The 22,430-nt window shown below is 48.4% G+C and overlaps 1 protein-coding gene across 2 annotated transcripts in view; it reads left to right on the top strand.

The window, feature by feature from the left end:
• The window catches only part of LOC135825830 (uncharacterized), a 161,500-nt gene that overhangs the window by 99,989 nt on the left and 39,081 nt on the right, over window positions 1-22,430 (top strand). For both annotated transcript variants that reach the window (XM_065338461.1, XM_065338459.1), the window contains exons 9-12: window positions 3,741-3,842; window positions 5,336-5,437; window positions 14,977-15,075; window positions 15,767-15,841. In XM_065338461.1, coding sequence (XP_065194533.1) covers window positions 3,741-3,842; window positions 5,336-5,437; window positions 14,977-15,075; window positions 15,767-15,841 — 378 coding nt within the window. The remainder of the gene's footprint in view (window positions 1-3,740; window positions 3,843-5,335; window positions 5,438-14,976; window positions 15,076-15,766; window positions 15,842-22,430) is intronic.

The raw sequence follows: 22,430 nt of genomic DNA, 5'->3' as shown, positions 1-22,430 counted from the left end.
ACGAAAGTAATTCAAAAACAGTTCGAACACAACGAAGAAATAAGTTTGAGAGAACAATAAATTTATCAAGTAGAACAATGTATGAATCTGCCAGGGGGTGCTTGCACCCAGCACTGGGTAACAGTAAGCGCTGACAGACAAAAGAGAAAGAACTAACGGAAGAAGAGAAATACTACAGCGCTGCGGAACGAAGATCAAACGGCAATTCAGTAAATCGTAGCAATCAATTTCACTCAACCTGTCACAATCACTACGCTTGCCACTCAAATACTACTCTGACACTGCTCTGAGCACGCAGCGCGGACATGGTACATGGATTTATCACAGAAGTCTGCAGTTTCACAGCAGCAGTCAGCAGATATTGATATGCAGATTGCGTGGTGAACATTTGTCCACGATTAGAATGAACCCAAATGACCCACCAACCAATAAACTCGAGAAAAAGACTGCCAAACGGTTCAGTCAGGATTGTATCATGTGGTTTTTAACCCATTGAACGCTGATGACGTCTATAGACGTCATTGAAAATGCCCCCCATGCGCGGGATGACGTCTATAGACGTCATGGTTTATAGTAATTTCCGTCACTATCAGTTGTGTAAAAGCACTGTTAGTCAGTTGGATCATGATCCTGGCTCTTGTACGATAGGTACGAATCCCGCTTGGTAACACTATGCGTCTTTTTTCTTCTCTTTTCAGCGATCTTTCAGCTGCAATTGCACACATTTAGCGTATTTCACGCAATTTGAGTAAACTTGCGTCCCCTATTGTGAAGCGCTATTCTTTTCGGGGAATGTATCGATTCTGTCACCCAGTGGTTGATAGTCTTGGCAATCATTTCCACAATATTTGAGGACCCAGTTGCCAGAACCCTGGAGTTTTAGAACTTTCTATTTGCCTTGTTTTTAGCATTATATATGCAGAGTACCATAGGCAAGGCCCAGTAGCGCTGAATGGGTTAAAAGGCCCTTGGTGTGCGATTTTTAAGATATCAAGAATTCTCGATTACTCAAAATTCGATCGGAGAAAATCAGAGTATTCAAACTCGGCATCTCAGTGCCAACTTTCACCCCTACTAGTAACAATCAGATCATCACAACAGTTGTAAAAGCGGAGGTGTGTACAAATGCTACCAACCGATGCAGGCGTAGAACCTTTAACCAACTAACTTGGCATCAACCTTGCATCGTGGGCTGGGAAAGACAAAGTGTAGGCCATCAGTTCCAGGCAAGCATGTTCTACTGACCGGCAATTTCTTGCCCGGCAGTGAGACATGTATTGGGGTTTTCCACCTTAACCTGGCAAACAGTTTGTCAATTGACTTATCAGAGTAGTGTGTATGTACATGAGAATAACTCACTTCATAGTGAGTTGGGCACTACATTTGTGGAGTACGAAAAGGACGACGGCATATTCTCCAGAGACAACGATGGACAACAGGAACAGTTAGATGGGACAACATTTATTTGGGAGACGAAGAGGCAGAGACCAAGACGAACAAAACGACTACATTGTGGCAGAGAGAGACAAGAGCTAGAGATCAAGTGTGAAGATAAATGGCCTGGGTAGCTATGGCAAATAGGGGCGCGCAAGTAGCTACCCAGGCCAACAGAACAAAAAGTGACAAAAGGAGAAAAAAGGTGAGTACGACGTAGTATGGGGTGCATGCAGGCCTGCCTGGAAAAGTTTGGACGGAAGGAGGTACCTAACGTACCTCCCCTGCGCGAAGAAAAGAACCGCGACCTCGCGGGAAATAATAAGACGACGAGAAAAATAGAAAAAAATGGCTGAGGAAGTAGAGAAAAAAAGCACACACACACACACACACACACACACACACACACACACACACACACACACACATACAGCACACACACACACACACAACGCACGGGTGTCACAAAAGTGTTATACAAATTATGCACTACAGCTATGATGTTCCTGTACTCTAAAGTATTTACACATCACTCATGGTAGCGTAGACATTGCCAACGACGGCCCAAACACCCCTTCACAAAAAAATTTGCACACCTAAAAAATTAAAAGCAAGGAACATGGCCTTCTTATTTGCATAGCTATACAGCATAGTTACTCTTCTGCCAATTAATGCGACATGAATAAAAGGGCGTGGCTCACCATCGGACGCCTAATATTGACGAAGGAAACCCGCGTGCACACACACTACAAAAATTACAAAATAAAATCAACCGAAAATAAATTTGACGACGAAGGACAGATGAAAAAGAAAGAGAGAAATAAAGAAAATAGGTGACCTGCATGACTTGGACGAGACGAGATCGACATTGAAGAAACGAGGTTGACATAAAAGAGACGAGGTTGACAGGGACGAGATGAGGTTGACATTGACGAGACGAGGTTGGGGACGAGACGAGGATTACTGAGGACGAGACGTATGGCAGTTGGGGACGACGAGCATGGGATCTCATGCTTGCAGCGCTTATCCAGACAGAGTAAATGTTCTACGGGACAAGACTCCCAAGTATATCTCTGTGTAAAACACCTTTAGAATTTTTTTTAGAGAACGCAGCACAACATATAATGAACGTAATTGTAGAGCATGAGAAGTTGAGAACACAATATTATTATTGCCAATTGGTCTGGTCATACATGGCAACATTTCCTTCAGAGATATGGGAAAGGGATACTTGATGTTGGCCGCACCACATCAAAGTGATGAAGCCAAGGACAGACGTATGCGCACTGTGTGACAAGCTGGGGGACAAAATTCGTGTCGCCCGTACAAAGGAAGACACGGAATGTAGACTGTAGTGTCCAGGCCCTGCGTTTGCACATATCACTTGCACAAGAGGAGCGGCAGTACTACCGAGATATAGTGGACGGTGCGAAGGCGTCACTGGATGAAGCTGAGGGCAAAGATCACTATACATTTGACTTTGCCCAGCAACTTAAACTGCCATTTCATACTCGCCGTGTACATAAATTTGCTCTATATCGCTCAATTGACATGCCACTATTAAATAGGTGGTTACGCACATTTTGCCATCGCAGATCAACTTGAAATTTTGTTTGAGCACATTACCATACCATACCAACATTTTGAGAGAAAACATTTTCCGCCAAAAGTGACATAGGGTGGTTTCTGTAGTCCCTGGCTCATGAATTGGGGTTTTCCACCTTAACCTGGCAAAACAGTTTGTCAATTGACTTATCGGTGTACTGTTTTACTCAGAAGTAGCGACAAACTCGGCCATTTGAAAATAATCTTAACTGTCCACCTCTCCACACTGCGCTCTTTGTTATCTACCTCTGCTGGGGAACTCTTACTGAACGAAACAGCTGTCTGGAGGATATGGAACATCTACTCAAGAACGAACTCCCTCGCTATGGAGTGGTGTTGTGACTGTGGGCCAAGAGTGCAGTGTGGAGAGGTAGACTGGGTAGCTTTGGCAAATATGGGCACGCAAGTAGCTACCCAGGCCAATGGACCAAAAGGTGACAAAAGGTGAATACGACATAGTATGGGGTGCATGCAGGCCAGCTTGGAAAAGGTTGTACGGGAGGAGGAACCTAACACATTTTATCCACAATAGATACTTTTCTGATGGATAACGCATAGGAATGTCTCGTCATGTGTGTTACCTGAATGTTGTGCATGAGATTGCCTCACTTCGTAGTAGATTGCGCATTACATCCAATAAAAGTAGTTTTCTGATGGATAACGCATAGGAATGTCTGGTCATGTGTGTTACCTGTACACAGAACGGTAGCCTTCCTGTTCATAGCGCTGCCGAGAATGGACATCTGGAAGTAGTCAAGTATCTACTAAATCTCCAACCCGACACGATCTCTGCAAAGAACGATGTAAGTTGAGCAATCTCTATTCTTGATTCTTCTTTAGCATTTTTTTACTAGAACTCCAACCCGATACGCTCTCTGTGAAGGTCAAGGTAAGTTAAGCAATCTTTTCTTCTTCATTGACTCTACTTGCTGTAGTCGGTTAGGCCGTTATCACACTGCGTTTGTTTGAGTCGCGTTTGCGTCTGCGTTTGAGATTGGAAAACGCAAGACGTGATATCATACTATACTTGTGATTTTCAGCGCGTTTGCGTCAAAATCTGTGCGCTCGGGAAAATACAAAAATGTGGGGAATCGATCTCAAGGTGGCCGTGGATGTTAAATTTATTTTCCCGAGATCGAGAAGTGTTCTGTTTCTGCTCCTATGTCCTTTGTCAGTGGTGCTGGGGAATGGGAGTCGATGGGAAGACTGCAGCCGTTGCGTTGCCTGTGTTGGGGTGGCAGCTCCGTTGTTGAGGCACATCGTCCAGCTAGGCTAGTCGCCGTCAACTAGTCAGCACAACCTCAGCCAGACAGCCACGAGCTCGCATCAGCTCCATGCCTCGCGAATCCAAAATCAATCAATCAGTACATGTAGTAGAAGTACCCTCGCCTGCCTCAGCAACTAGATGGAAATGAAGATTTGAAAAGCACACTTAAGAATCACTTGAAAACACTCAAAAACAATGCAGGAAGTGCTGCGATAAAGAAAGTCGGATCTGCGTTTGCGGGAATCGGTTTCGACCACCCCCACCCCCCCCGACCCTCCCCCCCAGGTTTGCGTCTGCGTCTGCGGCTGTGCGTCTGCGTCTGCGGCTGTGCGTCTGCGTCTGCGGCTGTGCGTCTGGGCTCGCGATAACGTCACGTGATGGCATTTCCTAGGCGACCGTCAAAAACCGAAGAAAACGCAGACGCAAACGCGACTTTTGAGCGCAGTGTGATAAGGGCCTTACTCCTACAGCACTCTTCTTGCCAATGAGGACCACTGTGCTAGCTATATGTCATTTGCTGGGGAGCATCAGGCTGAAACAGCTACCAAACCGATTATTTGCTGCAAAGGTACCTGTGAATAATGGTGACTCTGCTGCCCGGCAGTGATAGCTGCAAAAAGCACCTCCATTATGCATCCGGTTCACATAACCATTGGTCTCAATCATCATCAACTCAACACATGTGAAAAGGAATTTGTTTGGTGTGTGCAGAGATGTCCATAAATGATTCAAAAGAGTTCTTAGTATTGTATACTTGCGCCCATCATATGCCCCTCAACCCACAAGAGGAACATTGCAACATTACTTTGGCTCAAAAAGAATACAAACTAACCAATCTCGTACCCAGACCTGAAGCAAGTATTTGGGGTTTCCAGCTTTAGCTTGTTAACAGTTTGTCAATTGACTTATCACAATGTTGTGCGTAAGACTGCCTCACTTCGTAGTGGATTGTGCATTATACCCAATATAAGTACTTTACCGATGGATAACGCATAGGAATGTCTGGTCATGTGTGTTACCTGTACACAGTACGGTAACCTTCCTGTTCATCGCGCTGCCTTTAAAGGGCATCTGGAACTCGTCAAGTATCTACTAGATCTCCAACCCGACACGATCTCTGCAAAGAACAATGTAAGTCGGGCAATCTCTATCCTTGATTCTCCTTGAGCATTTTTTTCAGAACACGGTTTGAGCAATATATTCGATCGCACCAAGTAGCATCTAGTCACTCGCGCCAGGCCGGAGCAACAGAACTTAACCTCACGGATTCCACCATCGGCCAGTAGAGCAGACCATGGCACACCATTCACTCTTGGGTCCATGCAATGGCCCTCCCTACATACTAAAGTGATGTAAATATATTTCCTGTTCTACGTGTGTTGGGGGGGGGGGGGGGGAGGGGGGGGGGGTGCGTGTGTGGGTGCGTGCGTGCATGTGTGCAAACAGCAAGTGTAGTCAACTCTCTTGGCCGTTCTATGCTGATGTACTCCGTGTTTTGTAGACCACGTGTGCATTGGTGTTCGATTCTCATGGCTTCACAGGTTGTGTTGATTCGGCAGTTAGGAATTTCTAGTCTTGATCAGTATCATTCAGATCTTGTCCGCTGTCGTTGCTATAAGTGAAAATCTGTGGGTGCACCTCCAGTACATTTCGCAGATTTGCGTGCTTCTCTTGTGAGGGTCGTATACTGCAAAACGGGTAATGTTTGCGGCAATAAATGTTTGCGTTTTACAAATTGAGACTGGCATGCGCTGTTTAATGTTTGCAAATTGTTCTACAGTCGTTCTACACAGTCGAGTCAGTCCTTGCACTGAACTTTACATGCAGTTTGCACTGTTCAAAGTTTGCGATTCGGGGCTTCTTGCAAAATTCGCAAACATTTTTACGTCGCAATAGTTACCCTTTTTACAGTACATGGTACACGGTGTGTATGCGTGTACATGTGTGTGTTTGTGTGTGTGTGTGTGTGTGTGTTTGTGTGTGTGTGTGTGTGTGTGTGTGTGTGTTTGTGTGTGTGTGTGTGTGTGTTTGTGTGTGTGTGTGTGTGTGTGTGTGTTTGTGTGTGTGTGTGTGTGTGTGTGTGTGTGTTTGTGTGTTGGGGGTGGAGTGGTTGTATGTGCATGTTTGTGTGTACATGTATATATTAGGGCTGAAACGATTATATCGGTTATCCGTCTAATTGATCATAAAGCGGGATTCACAGAAGCATTTTTGCGATGAGACACACGATGTGACGGCCGCGAAACCGGGAAATCCCCTAATCGCAGTCATCTCGCAGCCCACGCAATTGCCGCAACTGGGCCATCGCAGAAGTTGAACTCGGCTCAACTTTTGCGATGCGACAAACGATTTGGTGTACGATTTTGACGTTTTCTACAGCAAAGTTGTACAAAGGTTCAAGAGTTGCCCGTAAATTTGTACAAGTGGTACCAAACCCCACGAATACCATGGTGACGTACCCACCTGCATTGAACTTCGCGCCAAATCAGCAAGGTATCATCTCATCGCATACATCTTCTGTGAATGGTAATTCTCGAGTTTGCATCGCATGCCTCCATCGCAGATCGCGTCGCATCACCCATCGCATCGCAAAAAAGCTTCTGTGAATCCCGCTTTACAACAAAGCAACTTCGATTATGCTGTCTATTTCAATTACGTGATTCTAAAAAAATGATAATACTTGTAATATAAAATAAAAAAACGTGTAAAAGATGTCATGCACATGACTGTACTACGTAGTAGTAGGATCCGATAATGTTACGTACATAAGTCACCGGAGGATGTACCCAGTGTGCTGACAGTGCTCAACACCACGAAAACAGAGCATAATACAAAACAACAAGGACAATCAAGGCGTGTTTGCTGCTAACAGTTACTTCAAGTTTCATGCTCCCACAATCATCAGGAAACATGATTGCGAGAACATGAAACTTGAAGTAGCAGCAAACAAGCCTTGATAGTCATTGTTGTTTCAAACATAAGTAATTGTAGAGGCCAAATACCTTGGTTTTTTGATAGATGACCATCTCACCTTCCAGCCACAGATTCAGAAATTGTGTAACTCATTGTTTGCTAAAGTTGCTGCATGCCGACATGGCCGTAGAACTTTAACAAGTGATGCAAAGCGAACATTCTACTTGTCTATTATTCAGTCTACCCTAGACTACCGTATTATCTCTAATATGGCCGGCGATCTGCTAAAACCACCCTTCGGTGCTGTGTAATTTTTCGGAGAAAATGATGAAAACGTCAGCACGTCTCGATTTTCTCATCATCGCAGGTGACAGTCATGGCGGAAGGAGGACGAAGGCGCTCATTCGCACAAATTGTTGTCGGATTCTCGGCAGCGGAGCGGTCAGCACTGCCAAATGACGATAGATCGTTCTTCGGGTGGTCCGATCAAGATTCTGACGACCAGAGCGATGACGAATCGACCGACGCCTCTCCGCTCGTGACCCTGCCGATCGCGCTTGCGATCGATGCGGAGGAGAATTTGGACGAGGCGCCAGCGCTACAGCCAGCACAAGCCCTCGCCGCCCGAGAACAGGGCCAACCTAAGAAATCCCGTGGCCAGGCGGCGCCCAGTACTGTTGAAGAGGTACAGGCGTGAGTGGACAAGGGCTACAGTTGTGACGATGTCAACTGTTTCAAGAACGTGTCACCGGATACTCCACTCACTGCACGCAACACAGCGCTCGCAATGACGAACGTGGAGCTGTACTGTTACGTCGCTGGAATTGTGGAAAGCTCGATGTGTTTAGACGACGCGGTGCAGTTACTTCTCGCCATGGAAGAAACGCACAACGGATGCAGCGCGGAGAAAGGTCCGGTCCACTTATCGCTATGAAGTGGATGGTGACGAAGTGTGCCAGACTGTTTTCATGTACGCACATAATCATTATGTAAAGGAGTGGAAGCGAAAACAAATTAAGGCGGATGTCTATGAGTATGAGCATGCTGTCGCTCCCCCTCAGCACGCACGTGAGGATACTTTGCCCTGGAATGCACTGCCTGCAACTATGGTGACATCAATGCACAATGGACTTCCCCAGCCTGCTGCCCCAGGGCCAGAGGCCCGCTCCAACTTACCTGCCATGTGCTACTACCAAGAAGCATGCGCATACTGAATATATCAAGGCTGGAGGAACAGCAGCATACACAACATTCCTGAAAATATGGAGCAGCGAGTGCAGTGATGTGATAATTATGAGGCCAAAAGAAGGTGTGTGCGGTGTATGTTCCGATCTGCAGTCTCAGATTGTAATGACAAGAACGGCAGAAACTCGCTTAAGCACACTGACGCACTCAAAGCTCATATTGATGAAGCTAACGTGGCCCGTGACCTTTATCAAAAGTGTATAACTGCCTGGCATCTGATCATCTGCCAGTGACGCTCGAGACGGCTGGAATCTCACCGAGCGTGCAAAGTACTTGCACCAACAGATTCGTCAGCACTGCCACGCACAGAGCAGAGATATCACCTGCCCAGCACCAGACCAAGCAGAGCCACTGTCCTAATTATTTGTTCGAATCATACATAGTAGAATACTGGATAACTGTGCAAAATAGTTTTTCTCTGCACATAGACAGGTGTATGACAGGTGTATTTTTTTTCTTTTATTTTCCATCGGAAACCTCAACAGTGATGAACACTGTATGAAGTGTCAGATACGAATTATAGTGTGAATATCAATTATTTTTGGCATTTTTATGCACCAAAAGCTTGGGTCATATTTCAATGAATATATACAATTTGAGCCTAAAACTTCACCAAATGTTTGGGCAATGGCCAGGGACCAACTTCCCGCCAAAAACTCATTTTCGGCAAAATAGCACCAAAGGGTGGTTTTAGCAGATCCTTGGCCATATAAGCACGGTCCTTTATTTGTTCAATGTACCTCCGCCCCGTGCTATTAATGGAGACGTTCCTTTATTGGAGACTGTTCCATTATTATTTCACCCTCAGTTCAAAGGTGTGGTGTTTGTAACCACAGACATTGTGAATCACCTGAGGGGCAGACTATTGTTGGTAATGCTAGACCTTATGGAAGTGTCGAATGACCGCACTTGGCATTCATCCATTCATGCATGCTAGCTATCTCGTGTGTTTGGACTACCTCCATTATCTTCCTTTTATATTGCTCTACTCTGTAATATTCAACCAGTTGCGTACTGGACAAGTGAACTCCGGTTGTGCTTTGTTTTGGGTGTTGTGAGTCACGGACTAAAACACTACAGTGGCGACGAAGATTTTGTTTTTTCTAGTGTGCTCCGAGCATTACTAGTATTAGCTCCGGCTATGGCGACTCATGGACACATTGCTCACGGTCATCGGAGGTCCAGCATTTGAACTGCTGCAAGATTTGCTGGCCCCGGACGCCCCAACTGACAAGACGTTTGCGGAACTCTGCGCGGCTCTAAAAGGACATCTCGCACCGGAACCACTTGTCATTGGAGAACGATACCGATTCTACCAGAGGGACCAACGTCCAGGAGAATCGATCGCCGCCTACGTGGCTGAACTTCGCCGTTTGGCAAGGACCTCCGAGTTCAATGCCCATCTTGCAGAAGCTCTGCGAGATCGCTTCGTCTGCGGACTGAGGAGTGCAGGTACGCGGAGGAAACTCCTGGCCACGGACGCACTGACTTTCGACAACGCCGTTAAGGACGCGCTGTCTGATGAGCTGGCCACCAGGGACGCTCTGGAAGTCTCCGCGGCGGATACGAAGAACGCTAGCGGTGGTGTCCACAAACTTTGCACCCCATCGAGAAAGCCTGTGCCTGGTGCACGATCTACGTGTTTTCGCTGTGGTGGCGTTGGACACAAGGCGCCTGACTGCCGCTACAAGGATGAAGTTTGCAATGCGTGTGGTAAGAAAGGCCACTTGCAGCGGGTTTGCCGAAGCAAGCCAGCTGAGCAGCCAGGAGTGCGACCAACTCCGCAACCCAGATAATTCAAGCGCAATGGTTCAGCGATGACAGGTCACAACTATTAAATTTTGTTTGCGAGCGACGAGGACGACCAGTCCGGCATTCGCTATGTGCATGTCTCCAAGATCCAGTCGAGCGGAAAGCCACCAGCACCACTCACGATAACCGCACAGATCGCGGGACAGGAGTTATCTATGGAAGTAGACACGGGCGCTGGTGTCTCTGTTTTACCAGCCGCAACATACGTGCACTTGTTCTCCGAACACCCGCTTCGCCCAGCAAAACTGGTGCTGCAAGCCTACAACTGTGAATCGCTTCGATCGCAAGGCGTGCTGCGCTTGCCTGTCACCATCAACGTTCAGCAAGCGGAGGCTGAGCTGTACGTGGTCGACTGCAAGGGCCCAGCATTGCTAGGACGCACATGGCTCCAGCAATTTCGCCTCAACTGGACGGAGTTGGCGGCTATCAGTAATGTGAAATCCTCACTCCAGGAGTTACAACGTGAATTTGCAGCAGTATTCAATGATGAACAAGGATTGTTCAAGGGGGCGAAAGCCAAGCTCACGCTGAAGTCTGATGCGACTCCAAAGTTTGTCAAGGCACGATCGGTGCCAATGGCGCTGAAACCCAAGGTTGAAGCAGAGATATGTCGCATGGAGGCTGCTGGCATCGTCACTCCGGTGGATTGGAGCGAATGGGCAACACCTGTGGTACCTGTTCTGAAGCCAAACGGCCAGGTCAGGCTATGTGGAGACTTCAAGGTGACGGTGAACCCCCAGCTCCACATCGACCAACACCCGTTGCCGCTCATCGAGGAGATCTTTGCCTCACTCTCCGGAGGGCAAGAGTTTACAAAACTCGATCTGAAGGCAGCGTACACGCAGATAGAGGTGGACGACGAGTCAAAGCCCCTGCTTACGCTCAACAGCCATCTGGGTCTGTTTCGACTCAACCGTCTCCCATACGGGATCGCGTCTGCTCCAGCGCTATGGCAACGAGCCATGGATTCTCTGCTACGAGACCTGCCAGGTGTTAAGTGCATGATCGATGACATCATCGTCACTGGCCGCACACCGGAAGAACACCCCAACACGCTGATGAAGGTGCTCCAACGTCTCGCTGATGCGGGCCTCAAGCTCAACCTGGCCAAATGCCACTTCTTTCAGCCGAAAGTGGAATATTGCGGCCACGCCATCAGTGCACAGGGCCTGCACACGATGCCGAGCAAGGTTGATGCAATTTGTGATGCTCCACCGCCGGAAAACGTGCCGCAAGTACGCAGTTTTCTGGGGCTCATCACCTACTATCAACGCTTCATTCCGAAGATTTCAACTATCCTGAGTCCACTAACAGCGCTGCTGCAAAAAGGAGCGGCGTTCGAATGGACAGATGAGTGCCGACAAGCCTTCCAAGAGGTCAAGCAGGTGCTGTCATCCCAACAGGTGCTCACACACTATGACCCGACACTGCCCGTTCGTCTCGCAAGTGATGCGTCACCATACGGGGTTGGAGCAGTCTTGTCGCACATCCTGCCATCTGGAGAAGAGCGACCGATCGCATATGCCTCTCGAAAGCTCTCGAAAGCGGAACAGGCATATTCGCAGATCGACCGTGAAGCGCTCGCAATAGTGTGGAGTGTGAAACGCTTCCACAACTACCTGTACGGCCGGCATTTGGAGCTGCTCACGGACCACCAGCCGTTGGTATCAATCTTCCACCCGAGGAAAGGCCTGCCTGCTATGACCGTAGCACGTATTCACTATGCGATGTTCCTGGCCGGACATGACTACACGATCATGTACCGCCAAACAGACAAGCATTGCAACGTCGACGGATTGTCACGCCTGCCGGTAGGAAATCCTCCAGTACCAGATATGGCAGAGGAAGCGGTCAACATGTTCTACATGGACCAATGCGAACCACTCCCAGTAACGGAGGAGCAGATCAAGGAGGCAACAGCCAGCGACAAGCTATTGCGTGAGGTCCATCGCTATGTGCAACAAGGTTGGCCGAAGTCGTGCCCAAGAGCAGAGCTACAGCAGTACTTCCAACGTCGCAACAAGCTCAGCATTAGCAACGAGTGCTTGCTATGGGGCAATCGCGTCATCATTCCGCCGGACCACCGGAAAGCTGTCCTGACAGAGCTTCATGAAGGCCATCCAGGAATGGTACGAATGAAGGCATTGGCGAGAAGCATCCTCTGGTGGCCGGGCTTGGACGGCGACATAGCAGACGCAGTCAAAGCATGCCTCGGATGCCAAAGTGTCCAGAGCGAACCTGCTGCAGCACCAGTGCACCGATGGAGCATGCCAGACCGCGCGTGGCAGCGCGTCCACGTAGATTACCCTGGTCCATTACGGCAAACGATGTGGCTCGTCATTGTCGATGCCTATTCAAAATGGCCCGAAGTCATTCCGATGCCTTCCACAACGTCTTTGGCTACCATCGCGAGTCTCAGGACAGTATTCGCCAGATATGGTTGCCCAGACCTCATCGTCAGCGACAATGATCCACAATTTGCATCTGCAGAGTTTGCCGAGTTCCTCGCCTAGAACGGCATCGCTCACAGACGAACGGCCAAGCTAAAAGGTTCGTCCAGATCTTTAAACGGGCAATCCAGGCAGTACCACTGTCAATGCCTGCACAGATTGCTGCTGACCGGTTCTGCTGACAGGTTCTTGTTGAGCATTCTCTGCAGTTTTCTTCGCAAGCCCTATTCAAAAATGGAAAATAATGAGTTCTTTGGAGGAAATGAATTGAGTAGACGAGGAAAAATACCGACCCTCTACAGAGGAGGTCATACTCCGAGACAAATTATGGACATAACCGGTTACAAGAAGACTCAGGTAAGTGAAACAGATCATCAATAATGTGATAAATTCGAGAACAAGTCACAAAACAATCTTCGATTTTATTGTCCATGTTCAGGTAAAGGACACATGCCATCGAGTTGAAATTGGGAGAAGCGTAGCAAGACAGGCGGGCAGCGGAACAATGCAGAGACTCTCACCTGTGGGCATGGAGTTTGTTGCTGATCACATCGCTGCCAATCGTTTCGCGAGCAGTGAGAAGATTTCTGAGGTTCTGGACACGGAGCAACCTGGTGGGGAAATGGCAGCCTTCCAGCACAGTACACAGAAACCTCAGACGGAATAATTACAGGTTCGGGCGGCCGGTGCGTAAGTTTGTTCTGAAAGAAGCAGCAAATAACAGCCAGCTAGTATGGGGAATTGAGCATCGCCAGTTTGACTTTGACCGCGTCGTCTTTGCAGACTAGGCATGCTTTGCCTCCTTGGGTCCTGGCGGGCGTGTTATGTCCTGGTACCCGCGGGACAACAAGCCAATAATTGAGGTGCCACACTATCCAGCAAAGGAACACGTTATCGGGGCCATTTCACTTTTCGGAACCGTTCGGCATTTGTCCTTTGCTTTGACGTGGAGTGCAGCAACGTTCGCCCAAGGAATGGCAGCCGACATTGTACCGAGTGGCATCGGATTCTTTGCAAACGAGTGGTCTTTGCAGCTCGACAATGCTACCTCCCACACGCCAGCTCAAGCACGGTAGGATCTTCTCGATAGCGGAGTACCCAACATCCTGTTTCAACCTCTCTGCTCGCCGGACATGAATCCAATTGAGAATTTGTGGGCACTTCTCAAGAAGAGAATAATTCCACATCGCTGCGAGACTGTTGACTAGCTGGTTCAGGCACTGCACCTGGAGTGTGACTCGTTTGCTCCTGACACGGTCTCCCCATGCGTGGAGTCAATACCACGTCGTGTTGAAGCCCTAATCGAAGCAAACGATGGCCACACAAAATATTGAAGCCCTGCTGCTCTGTGTATGAAATAAACTGCTTTAAAATGATCTCTGTCTTCTTTACTTGTCCTGAACTGAAATGAATGTTACCAAGAGTATATAACCCCCCCCCCCCCCAAGAGTGTGCAACTCCTGATATCTTTTCTATGGGGTACGCTGACGGCGAAAACTCACATCACATGGTGCAGTGTCTCAGTTGTACGATTCCAGCCCGTTTTTAGCGAGCAGCGGAGTAATAAAAAAGCACTCTCTGACAGAAACTCACTGCGCGTATTCAAATCCCCAGCATGATCATGGCAGATATTCGGATTGCGCGCACGCTATCCTTCGTTTGTATGTAGTACGAAGATATCTGAGGCACGTGATGTGATGTTTCGCCGTCGCAGACCCCATATGCAGAGTTGCACACTCTTGGGGGGTTATATACTCTTGATGTTACTCTTCTCTTTATTTGGCGCGGTTTTTTAACACTTTGGTGCTAGCATGCATGTGTAACAAGTTATGGACAAACTCCATGAAGTTAACTTTGCCTCACCTTAGACGAGTTCCTGGGGTGGGGGGTGTCATAATCTTCCAGTTAATCATGCGGCTTGCAGCGTTTATCCAGATATAGCAATTTTTCTACGTGACAAGACTCCCAAGTATATCTGTGTAAAACACGGTTAGATTTTTTTTAGAAAACACAGCACAACATAATGAACGTAATTTTAGAGCATGAGAGCACAATAAAAGTATTGCCAATTGGTCTGGTCATAGATGGCAACATTGCCTTCAGAGATATGGGAAAGGGATACTTGATGTTGGCCGCACCTCGTCCAGCCATTCCACGATATGACAATTGTCGATTCCAGTAGAGTACTGGTGCTCGTGATATCCGTTTGTTGGTTTTGTTGTTGCTGCTATGGATGCTATGGCTGTGTAGGTTGGGAGAACTCCTCTCGGTGAAGCAGTGTGCGCTGGGGAAGCAGGCTGTGTACCCTACTTGCTGGACGTCACCTGGGCTATGCTTCCATACGATGAGGTAAGATTTGTGAAAAGTATGTTCTGTTATGAATAGGTCTCCCTGTTTTGTCTGAGAAGATATGTTGGGTTACTGTGAAAACCTTTGCTCTGGAACCACTCCTCCCCGCCCCCCCCCTCCCCCTCACCTGCATAAGTTTTCATCAGAATGGTATGATTGTTTTTCCTGAAACATGTAGCTGTACATGAGGTTGGATAACATGGACGATCTCCGTGTAAGCCGGTTTACATATGATGAAATAGTACTTTCGTAACTGGTGGTGTTGGTGGACATTATAGTGTAACTTGTATTTCCTTGGTACTTTTTATTCTCCATGAAGTCTCCACGTCGATTATTTGAAGAGTACTTTCTGCATTATAAATGTGTAAGGGAAAACTAACATGTGTTCTTCTCTAGTCTATTTCCTCACTGTCTACTTCAAGGTGTATTGGGTATCATCATTGTGCACAGTGTATCTCTTTTTACCATTCACTTTAATCCACTTCTAACATGTGAAGTATTGAGCGTTGTCTGAAAGGTCTATCATGTCTTACTGTGCACCTGTGCTATATACGGTGTAACAAGTAAAGTGGTCGGTGCTTTTCTGTGTGTTTTTTTTGTTTTGTTATGCAATGGTTATTGTGACCAGTGAAATTGATGACAGTGAAGAGTGTATTGCTATACAAATATTGATTCTGTGTTTCCAATCCAGGCCAATGAGATCGTGGAGGAAGTCAGGAGAATAGCTGAAAAGAAGGAAAGCATGCCAATATTGAACTTGATTAAGGTTAGAAATGTCATTCCTTAGGATTTCTAACTACAGTAAAACCTGGTTTAAGCGACCACCCAACGGTGCAAGCAAAAGTGGTCGTTAAAGCCAGGTGGTCTTTAGAACTAGGTCCCACAGTGTCTGTGTAGAGCTGTTGGTGCATGGAAAACGGTTGTTAAGAGCAGGTGGTCGCTAAACCCAGAGATCGCTTACACCATGTTTCACTATATTTGCTCATGGTTGAGAGGAAAGACAGATTGGTACAAGTTGTGTGTAACGAGCCAACCGATGTAACCAGATCAAAAAGGATTCAATTAGAAGATGTACAAAGCACACAACTGACAGGATACTGAGACATTCAATGCCCTGACACCTAGATCTGACACATCTCCAAAGCGAAAAACGAACAACATTCCAAGGTAGAAAGCACAGGTAAGGGAAGTCCAATGAGGAGAAGGAGAAGGGAAGCGCAAACAGGATGATAATAAGTAATAAGTACATCTCATTTGAAGATTTGTTTGCTTTTCTTGTGACAGGCATAATACATGTTACGTGGTGTGTATCAGTGTGCTTGTGTGCGTGTGTGTGTGTGTGTGTGTGTGTGTGTGTGTGTTTACTAAGTCCACTATGCTCCCGAATGAATGCGGAAAGTGGTGGCGGGGTCCTGCTGCTCAGCCGACCTTGGTGGTATCCGCGTCTGCAAAGACAAAGAGCGCCAAGAAAAATAGAGAAGGACATAAGAGAGAGAGAGAAAAACAAGACGAGAGCAAGGCATGTATACGGAAGTGCAGCACCCACTATTAGCGCCCACACATCCACTGCAGAGGGATAAAGATGTAAAAAGATATGTTGGATTGTGAAATTTGGTCAATCAGAACTTAAGTTAAGGAAGTCAAAGAGCGTCAGTTGCTCTCTGCCAGTAAAGGCGCAGCAGGTACTTATGGAATATTTCCTTGAAGGACTGCAGCTGTTGTGGGTGGGGTGCAGATCGCAAGACATGTCCTGGCAGGCTGTCCCACCTTGGGAAGGCGAAATCGGGGAACCCATTGCGGAGGCTGCTTCGGGAGTGTTGATTTTAGCTGGTTCTGGTGTTGCTGAGCGATCTGAGTAGCCAGCCTGGTCGATGATCAGCACGGAGGGCGCGGGTCGGCTGGGGCTGGTAGAATGGCCTTAAAGGGATTTGTCGGGAACAGATAGGTTAGCTTGAGGAGGAGCGACAGGGATGCAACCATTCTGCGGTGCTCCAGGCTAGGAAGCCAAACTCCCGGGCCGATGATCTTTAGCGCCCTGTGCTGCATCTTGTCCCGGCGGGAGGTACTGGAGCCCATCCACACCAGGGAGCAGTACTCCATGAGAGGGCGGAAAAACCCCTTGTACACAGTGGTGCGACCTCTGGCGTCTAGGAGGGGGGCAACCTTGGCAAGGAAGTGGAGCCGCTGAGCAGCTTTGGTTGCAATGGAATGGAGGTGCGTAGAGAAGGACAGCTGGGTGTCAAAGGTGACACCAAGCAGCGTAATATCCCGCTCCTCCGGGATGGCAGCTCCTGCAAACAGTACTGGTGGCATGGCTGGGGGTGGCTTACGGTGGTCAATGGTCATCGCCTGAGACTTGGATGGCTCAAATGTCACTCTCCAGTCTGCGCCCCACTCAGCGACGCTGGCCATGGCGGCTTGGAGCTGCACTATGGAGTCGGCAATGTCGGATATGGCAGATAGGCACTGGTAGAGCGTCGTATCATCCGCATAGGTGGCAAGTTCGGAGCCCGCTGGTACTAGTAAATGGTCCTCACAGTCGTTCACGTAGAGGAGAAACAATGCGGGACCGAGAATGCTGCCCTGCGGGACACCAGACTGCACAGGTTGAGCTGAAGACTGCTGGCCACTTACAACCGCCTGGAGGCGACGGTTGCCAAGGTAGCTGGACAGCCAGCCATGGAGGTGACCATGTAGCCCTGAAACTGAAGCCTTGTGCAGCAGACCGGGGTGACCGACTTAGTCAAAGCACCGGCGATGTCGATGGCAAGTACACGGACTGTAACAGTCCAACTAACTTCAGTAGTCATTCTTGGAATAAGCAATGATCCTTGCCATAATGCATTCTTATATACATGAACAAGCAATGATGGACATAACACCTAACAGCAGCAGCGTGATAATAGCAGGTGATAAGTGTATCCTATTCCTAGTGTTAGTAGTAACAGTGAATCTGTTACACGGACAGCTCCTCCAAGGCCGGCTGTTTTCGACCATTCGTTGTGGAGCTTAGTGAGGATGTCGGCAGTACAGAGACCCTTGCAAAACCCGAACTGCCTGGACGAGAGGACATGGTGTTTCTCAAGGGAGTTGGTTATATGCTGGTTGACAATAGCCTCGATTAACTTCGAAATAATGGGCAACAGGGACACGGGGCGGTAATTCTGGGGGAGACTCTTGGACTTCTTCTAACGGATGGGCACTACCCTCGAGATCTTCCATGATGCTGGTTGCACCTGGCTGTGGAAGCAGAGAGAGAATAGCTTGGCCAGTGGTTTGCAGAGGACATCTGCACACAACTTCAAAACCCGTGCCGGGACAGCATGCGGACCAGTGGCTTTCTCAGGATTCAGTCTGCGTAGCTCTCTCCGTACTGTTGCTTTCCGAAAGTGCACATAAGACAATGTCTGGGCTGTCCGTAGTCTGACACGGGGGAAATCCACAGAATTGTGTGTTGCAGGAAAGTCATTGCCTCCTAGGCTGCATTTGGAGGCAAAGAACTGCCCAAAACACTCTGCCTTTTCCGCATTGGATATGCACTCGTGCCCAGACTGGTCGACGAGAGTGGGGATGGCAGTATTGCGGCAACTGCCTCCTGCCTGCTTGATTGTGGACCACCAGCCCCGGTCAGATAGGTTGCCCGCAGACAGCTTGTTGCGCTGAGTGGTGAAATGCACATATTTTGCTCGGTCAATAGTAGCAGTGCAGTGCTGAGGGGCTAGTCTGGCTGTGTGCTTCTTGCTGTCACTAGGGTCTTGCGCGGCAGCTTTCCACGCATGTTGCTTGGTCCGGACAGCGTCAGTGCATTCCGAAGACCACCATGCTGGGTCAGATGGACGTGATGACAGCTGTCGCTACGGAATAAAATCTCTGCATGCCATCTAGTAGAACGTTTGTAAAGTTGGAGCACGACCGTTCAGGGCAGCCAGTAATCGTGCTGTCCCAATCATGGTTACGGAAAAAGTGGTTGAGCCGACCCCAGTCGGTCTGTTTGTACCTCCAGACGGTGTGGGAGGTTTTCGGTTCCTTGTATATGCATACTGGGAAGTCGGCAATGATGACAGAGTGATCTGATGCTCCCATTGGGGCAAGGCACTTGATTGGTATCTTGCCGGGGAAGTCTGACATGATGAGGTCAAGAGTGTTGCTGCCTCGGGTTGGTTTTGTTACATGCTGCTCAAGTCCATGAATGTAGCACATCTCCTCCGCCAGCTCTCCTGCAGGTGTGGTTTTTGTACTGCCCAGCCAGAGCACATGGTGGACATTAAAGTCACCTGCCAGAACTAACTGTTGGCCAAAGCGCCGAGCAGTGTGTAGCACACAGTCAATGTACTCTAGTAGCTCTGTGTCGTTCCCTGCACAAGATCCCGACCTGTAGACTGCACAAATCGCGACTTGAGTTCGGTTTTGTGCCGCTACGGACGCCCAGATGACTTCGTGGTGAAGACAGTTGACTTGCGGCAGGTGCCGGAAGGCCGAGTTGTCTCTAATCCAGATAGCAACACCACCGCCATGTTCATTGCGATCGCGTCGGATAGGTACCGAATAGCCCGGGAGGGATGCTTCGTCATCGGTGATCTTGTCTGTTAAACATTTAGTTTCAGTCACTATAATTACATCGGGTGTGGTCGTTGTAGCTAGGTGCCGTAGCTCTCCGAGCTTTGTCTTCAGTCCAAAGGCATTGGTGTGCAGGACCCGGAGTTTAGGTTGCCGTGGAGGCATCATCGTGAGGACTTGTTATCCTGCAGGGGTGGCTGCGCACCATTCTGGACAGCACGCTTTGGATCCTGTACCAGCAAATCTGGTGACAGTTCCGCAGAGGAACGCTTGTGGCTGTGGAGGGGGGGGGGGGGGTACAAGTGTGCCGGCAGCGTCAGCGGACAGGCCACGACTTGCGCTCAGGAATTCGTTAATCGTGGCGCCTTTTCCAAGTTGCTCTTGCTCTTGATAATGCTGCTGTGCTTCAAGCTGGTTGGTGCTACTGTCGCTACTGCTGCGGCATCTGCTGGTGCTGCTGCGGCGACTGCTGGTGCTGCTGCAGCGACTTCTGGTGCTGCTGCTGGAGTTGTTGTTGTTGCTGCTGTTGTTGTTCTTGTTGTGGCTGCTGCTCTTGCTGCTGCTGTTGCAGTTGGCTGCATTCCCATTTGTGGAGGTGTGGAATCTCCACGGCCTGCAGTAGAGTGGCCTTGGCCAGAAATTGGCTGACGTCACTGTCAGCTTGGAAGTGGCATCAACTGATATCCTGGCGGACACTTGCCCGTTTCCGGTTGTGTGTAGGTTGCATTAGTGGGCTTTGACAGGCGTCCCCACGCTTTCCGACCTGCGGTGTACAAACTCAGTGAGGCTGTCCACCGTACAGTCGTGGCTCACGTTGCCCACAAAGAACACCGATCGCTTCTTTCTTGGCGGGCCCGCCGCAACTAATTTCCAACTGTCATCCTTGATGACGGCCATGATAGGTTGGCTCTTCTCGCAGTTTGATTCCACAGGCTCAGGATCGACCAAGCCGGGGTCGTCCGTACGGGTACGGGTTCCGTGCTGTTCAGAGCCAGAGGCCACGTCGATCTGCCCTGACTGTTGTCCATCATCTGCACCGGCTGGGTCGAGCTGGTTTGCTGCTGGGTCAAGCTGGGGAGCACAGTTACGAGGTTTCGTACGGGTGAGAGAATTGTCGGCTTGGGAGATTTATCGGGAACAATGGCGGATTTCTGCAGGGAACAAAATTCCTCACGTAGGGCTAGGAGCTGCGCGGAGAGATCGTCCACACGCTGATGGAGACGATCCTCACGATCCCTCGACTCACTGACTGGTGTGTGTTGTCGTGACTCGCGACATCATAAAGATCCCGACTCAACGGACATGAAAGACATTTACGTTTCTTGATTTGGAAAGTTTGTTTCTTTGTTTCTTTCTCAAACAAGATCAAATTTCAACGGAAAAAGGCAGCTGCATTCACAGGCAGCTGCGCACAAAGAACATGCATAAAAATGGCGACCACGACCTTCATTTACGTGGCATGGTAACAAAAGGAACTAGTGCAGCGACAAACAGAAATGGAGAAGAAGTGAACAGCAAGGAGAGCGAATCGCTAAAATGCACTAGCCTACTGTCTGCACAGTCATGTAGTTAGTGAACACGCAGTCACGTGGTCACGTACACATAACACGTCATACCAAATACGTCATCATGGTCATGCATAACAAAAGGAAAGGAAAGGAAAGTCACGCGTGAGCAACACAAATCAAGAGCGCGAAAATACTCACGGGACGAAAACATAACGAAGAATTTGTTTGTGAACAAAATGCAAAGAATAGAGAAACGAAGGATTGCTTCGAAGCTACTTCGAAGTAGAATGAAATCAATCACTAGAAAGGACGATGGGGAACTAGACTTCGGCTAACCCAAGCGTGGAATCGTCCACAACGTAAGCAAGCAAGAGAGTACAAAATCATCGTCATGTAGTGCAAATATAAATTGGTTATTCCGAATTCATGTACATGTATTTCATCGCGACGTTCGCGACACTCCCCACAACAGAGAAGAAGAGCGATTGTAATTGCAGTAGTGTAGACAAAGTGTAAATGAGTGTGTGGTGATTGCTTAGTGTTCAACAAGAGAGTGTACTGTGTATAAATACATTCATGCAGACTATTTACAGAGTTTACAGAGTTATACTGCACCTTAATTTATTAGGTTCTTCAGGTTAGCACGGGAACCAGCGGCTGCTCGGCGTGTTGGTCGAGCTGGTTGTTGCTGTGTAGGTTGTGCAGGCTGTACAGGCTGTGCGGGTTGTGCGAGCGGCGGGTCATCGTGCGCTGCATCGTGATTCTCCGCTTGCACAATTGGGTACAACAGACATAGTGGACGTTGGATCTGCCGCTTGGATGGCAGAACAACTGTTGCAGATCTGATTTCACCATCATTACTGTTGTGCAGTTTGTCAATTCGTCCAATTAACCAAGAGCCGCGTGGCATCTTTTCTTCCTTGACTAGGACAACAGTATCCACAGCAGGTGGATCATGTGCTTGCAGTCTTCCATGCGGAAGTGCAGTCTGACCACGTTCACGTAGAGTGGGTAGATACGAATACTGCCATTCTGACCAAAAAGTCTGTAGTAGGCGTTGACCATCCGTCCAGGCAGTTAGCAATGTGTTAGCCAAAGACGTGTCAGGCTCAAACGTCGGGTCATTACCAAAGTCTCCCTCCATACCAGGAGTGCCCAACTTCGGGTTTAAAGACAAGAAATGGTTGGGAGTAAGAACATTACCAAAATCCAATTCGTTTCCAACGTAGACCAGTGGACGTGCATTAATTATCGCCTCCGCCTCCATTAGAAATGTATTGAGCATATCAT

The sequence above is a fragment of the Sycon ciliatum genome, chromosome 10 (assembly GCF_964019385.1).
Source record: "Sycon ciliatum chromosome 10, ocSycCili1.1, whole genome shotgun sequence".
In the NCBI taxonomy this organism is placed as follows: domain Eukaryota; kingdom Metazoa; phylum Porifera; class Calcarea; order Leucosolenida; family Sycettidae; genus Sycon; species Sycon ciliatum.
This window is presented reverse-complemented; position numbering and strand designations above follow the sequence as displayed.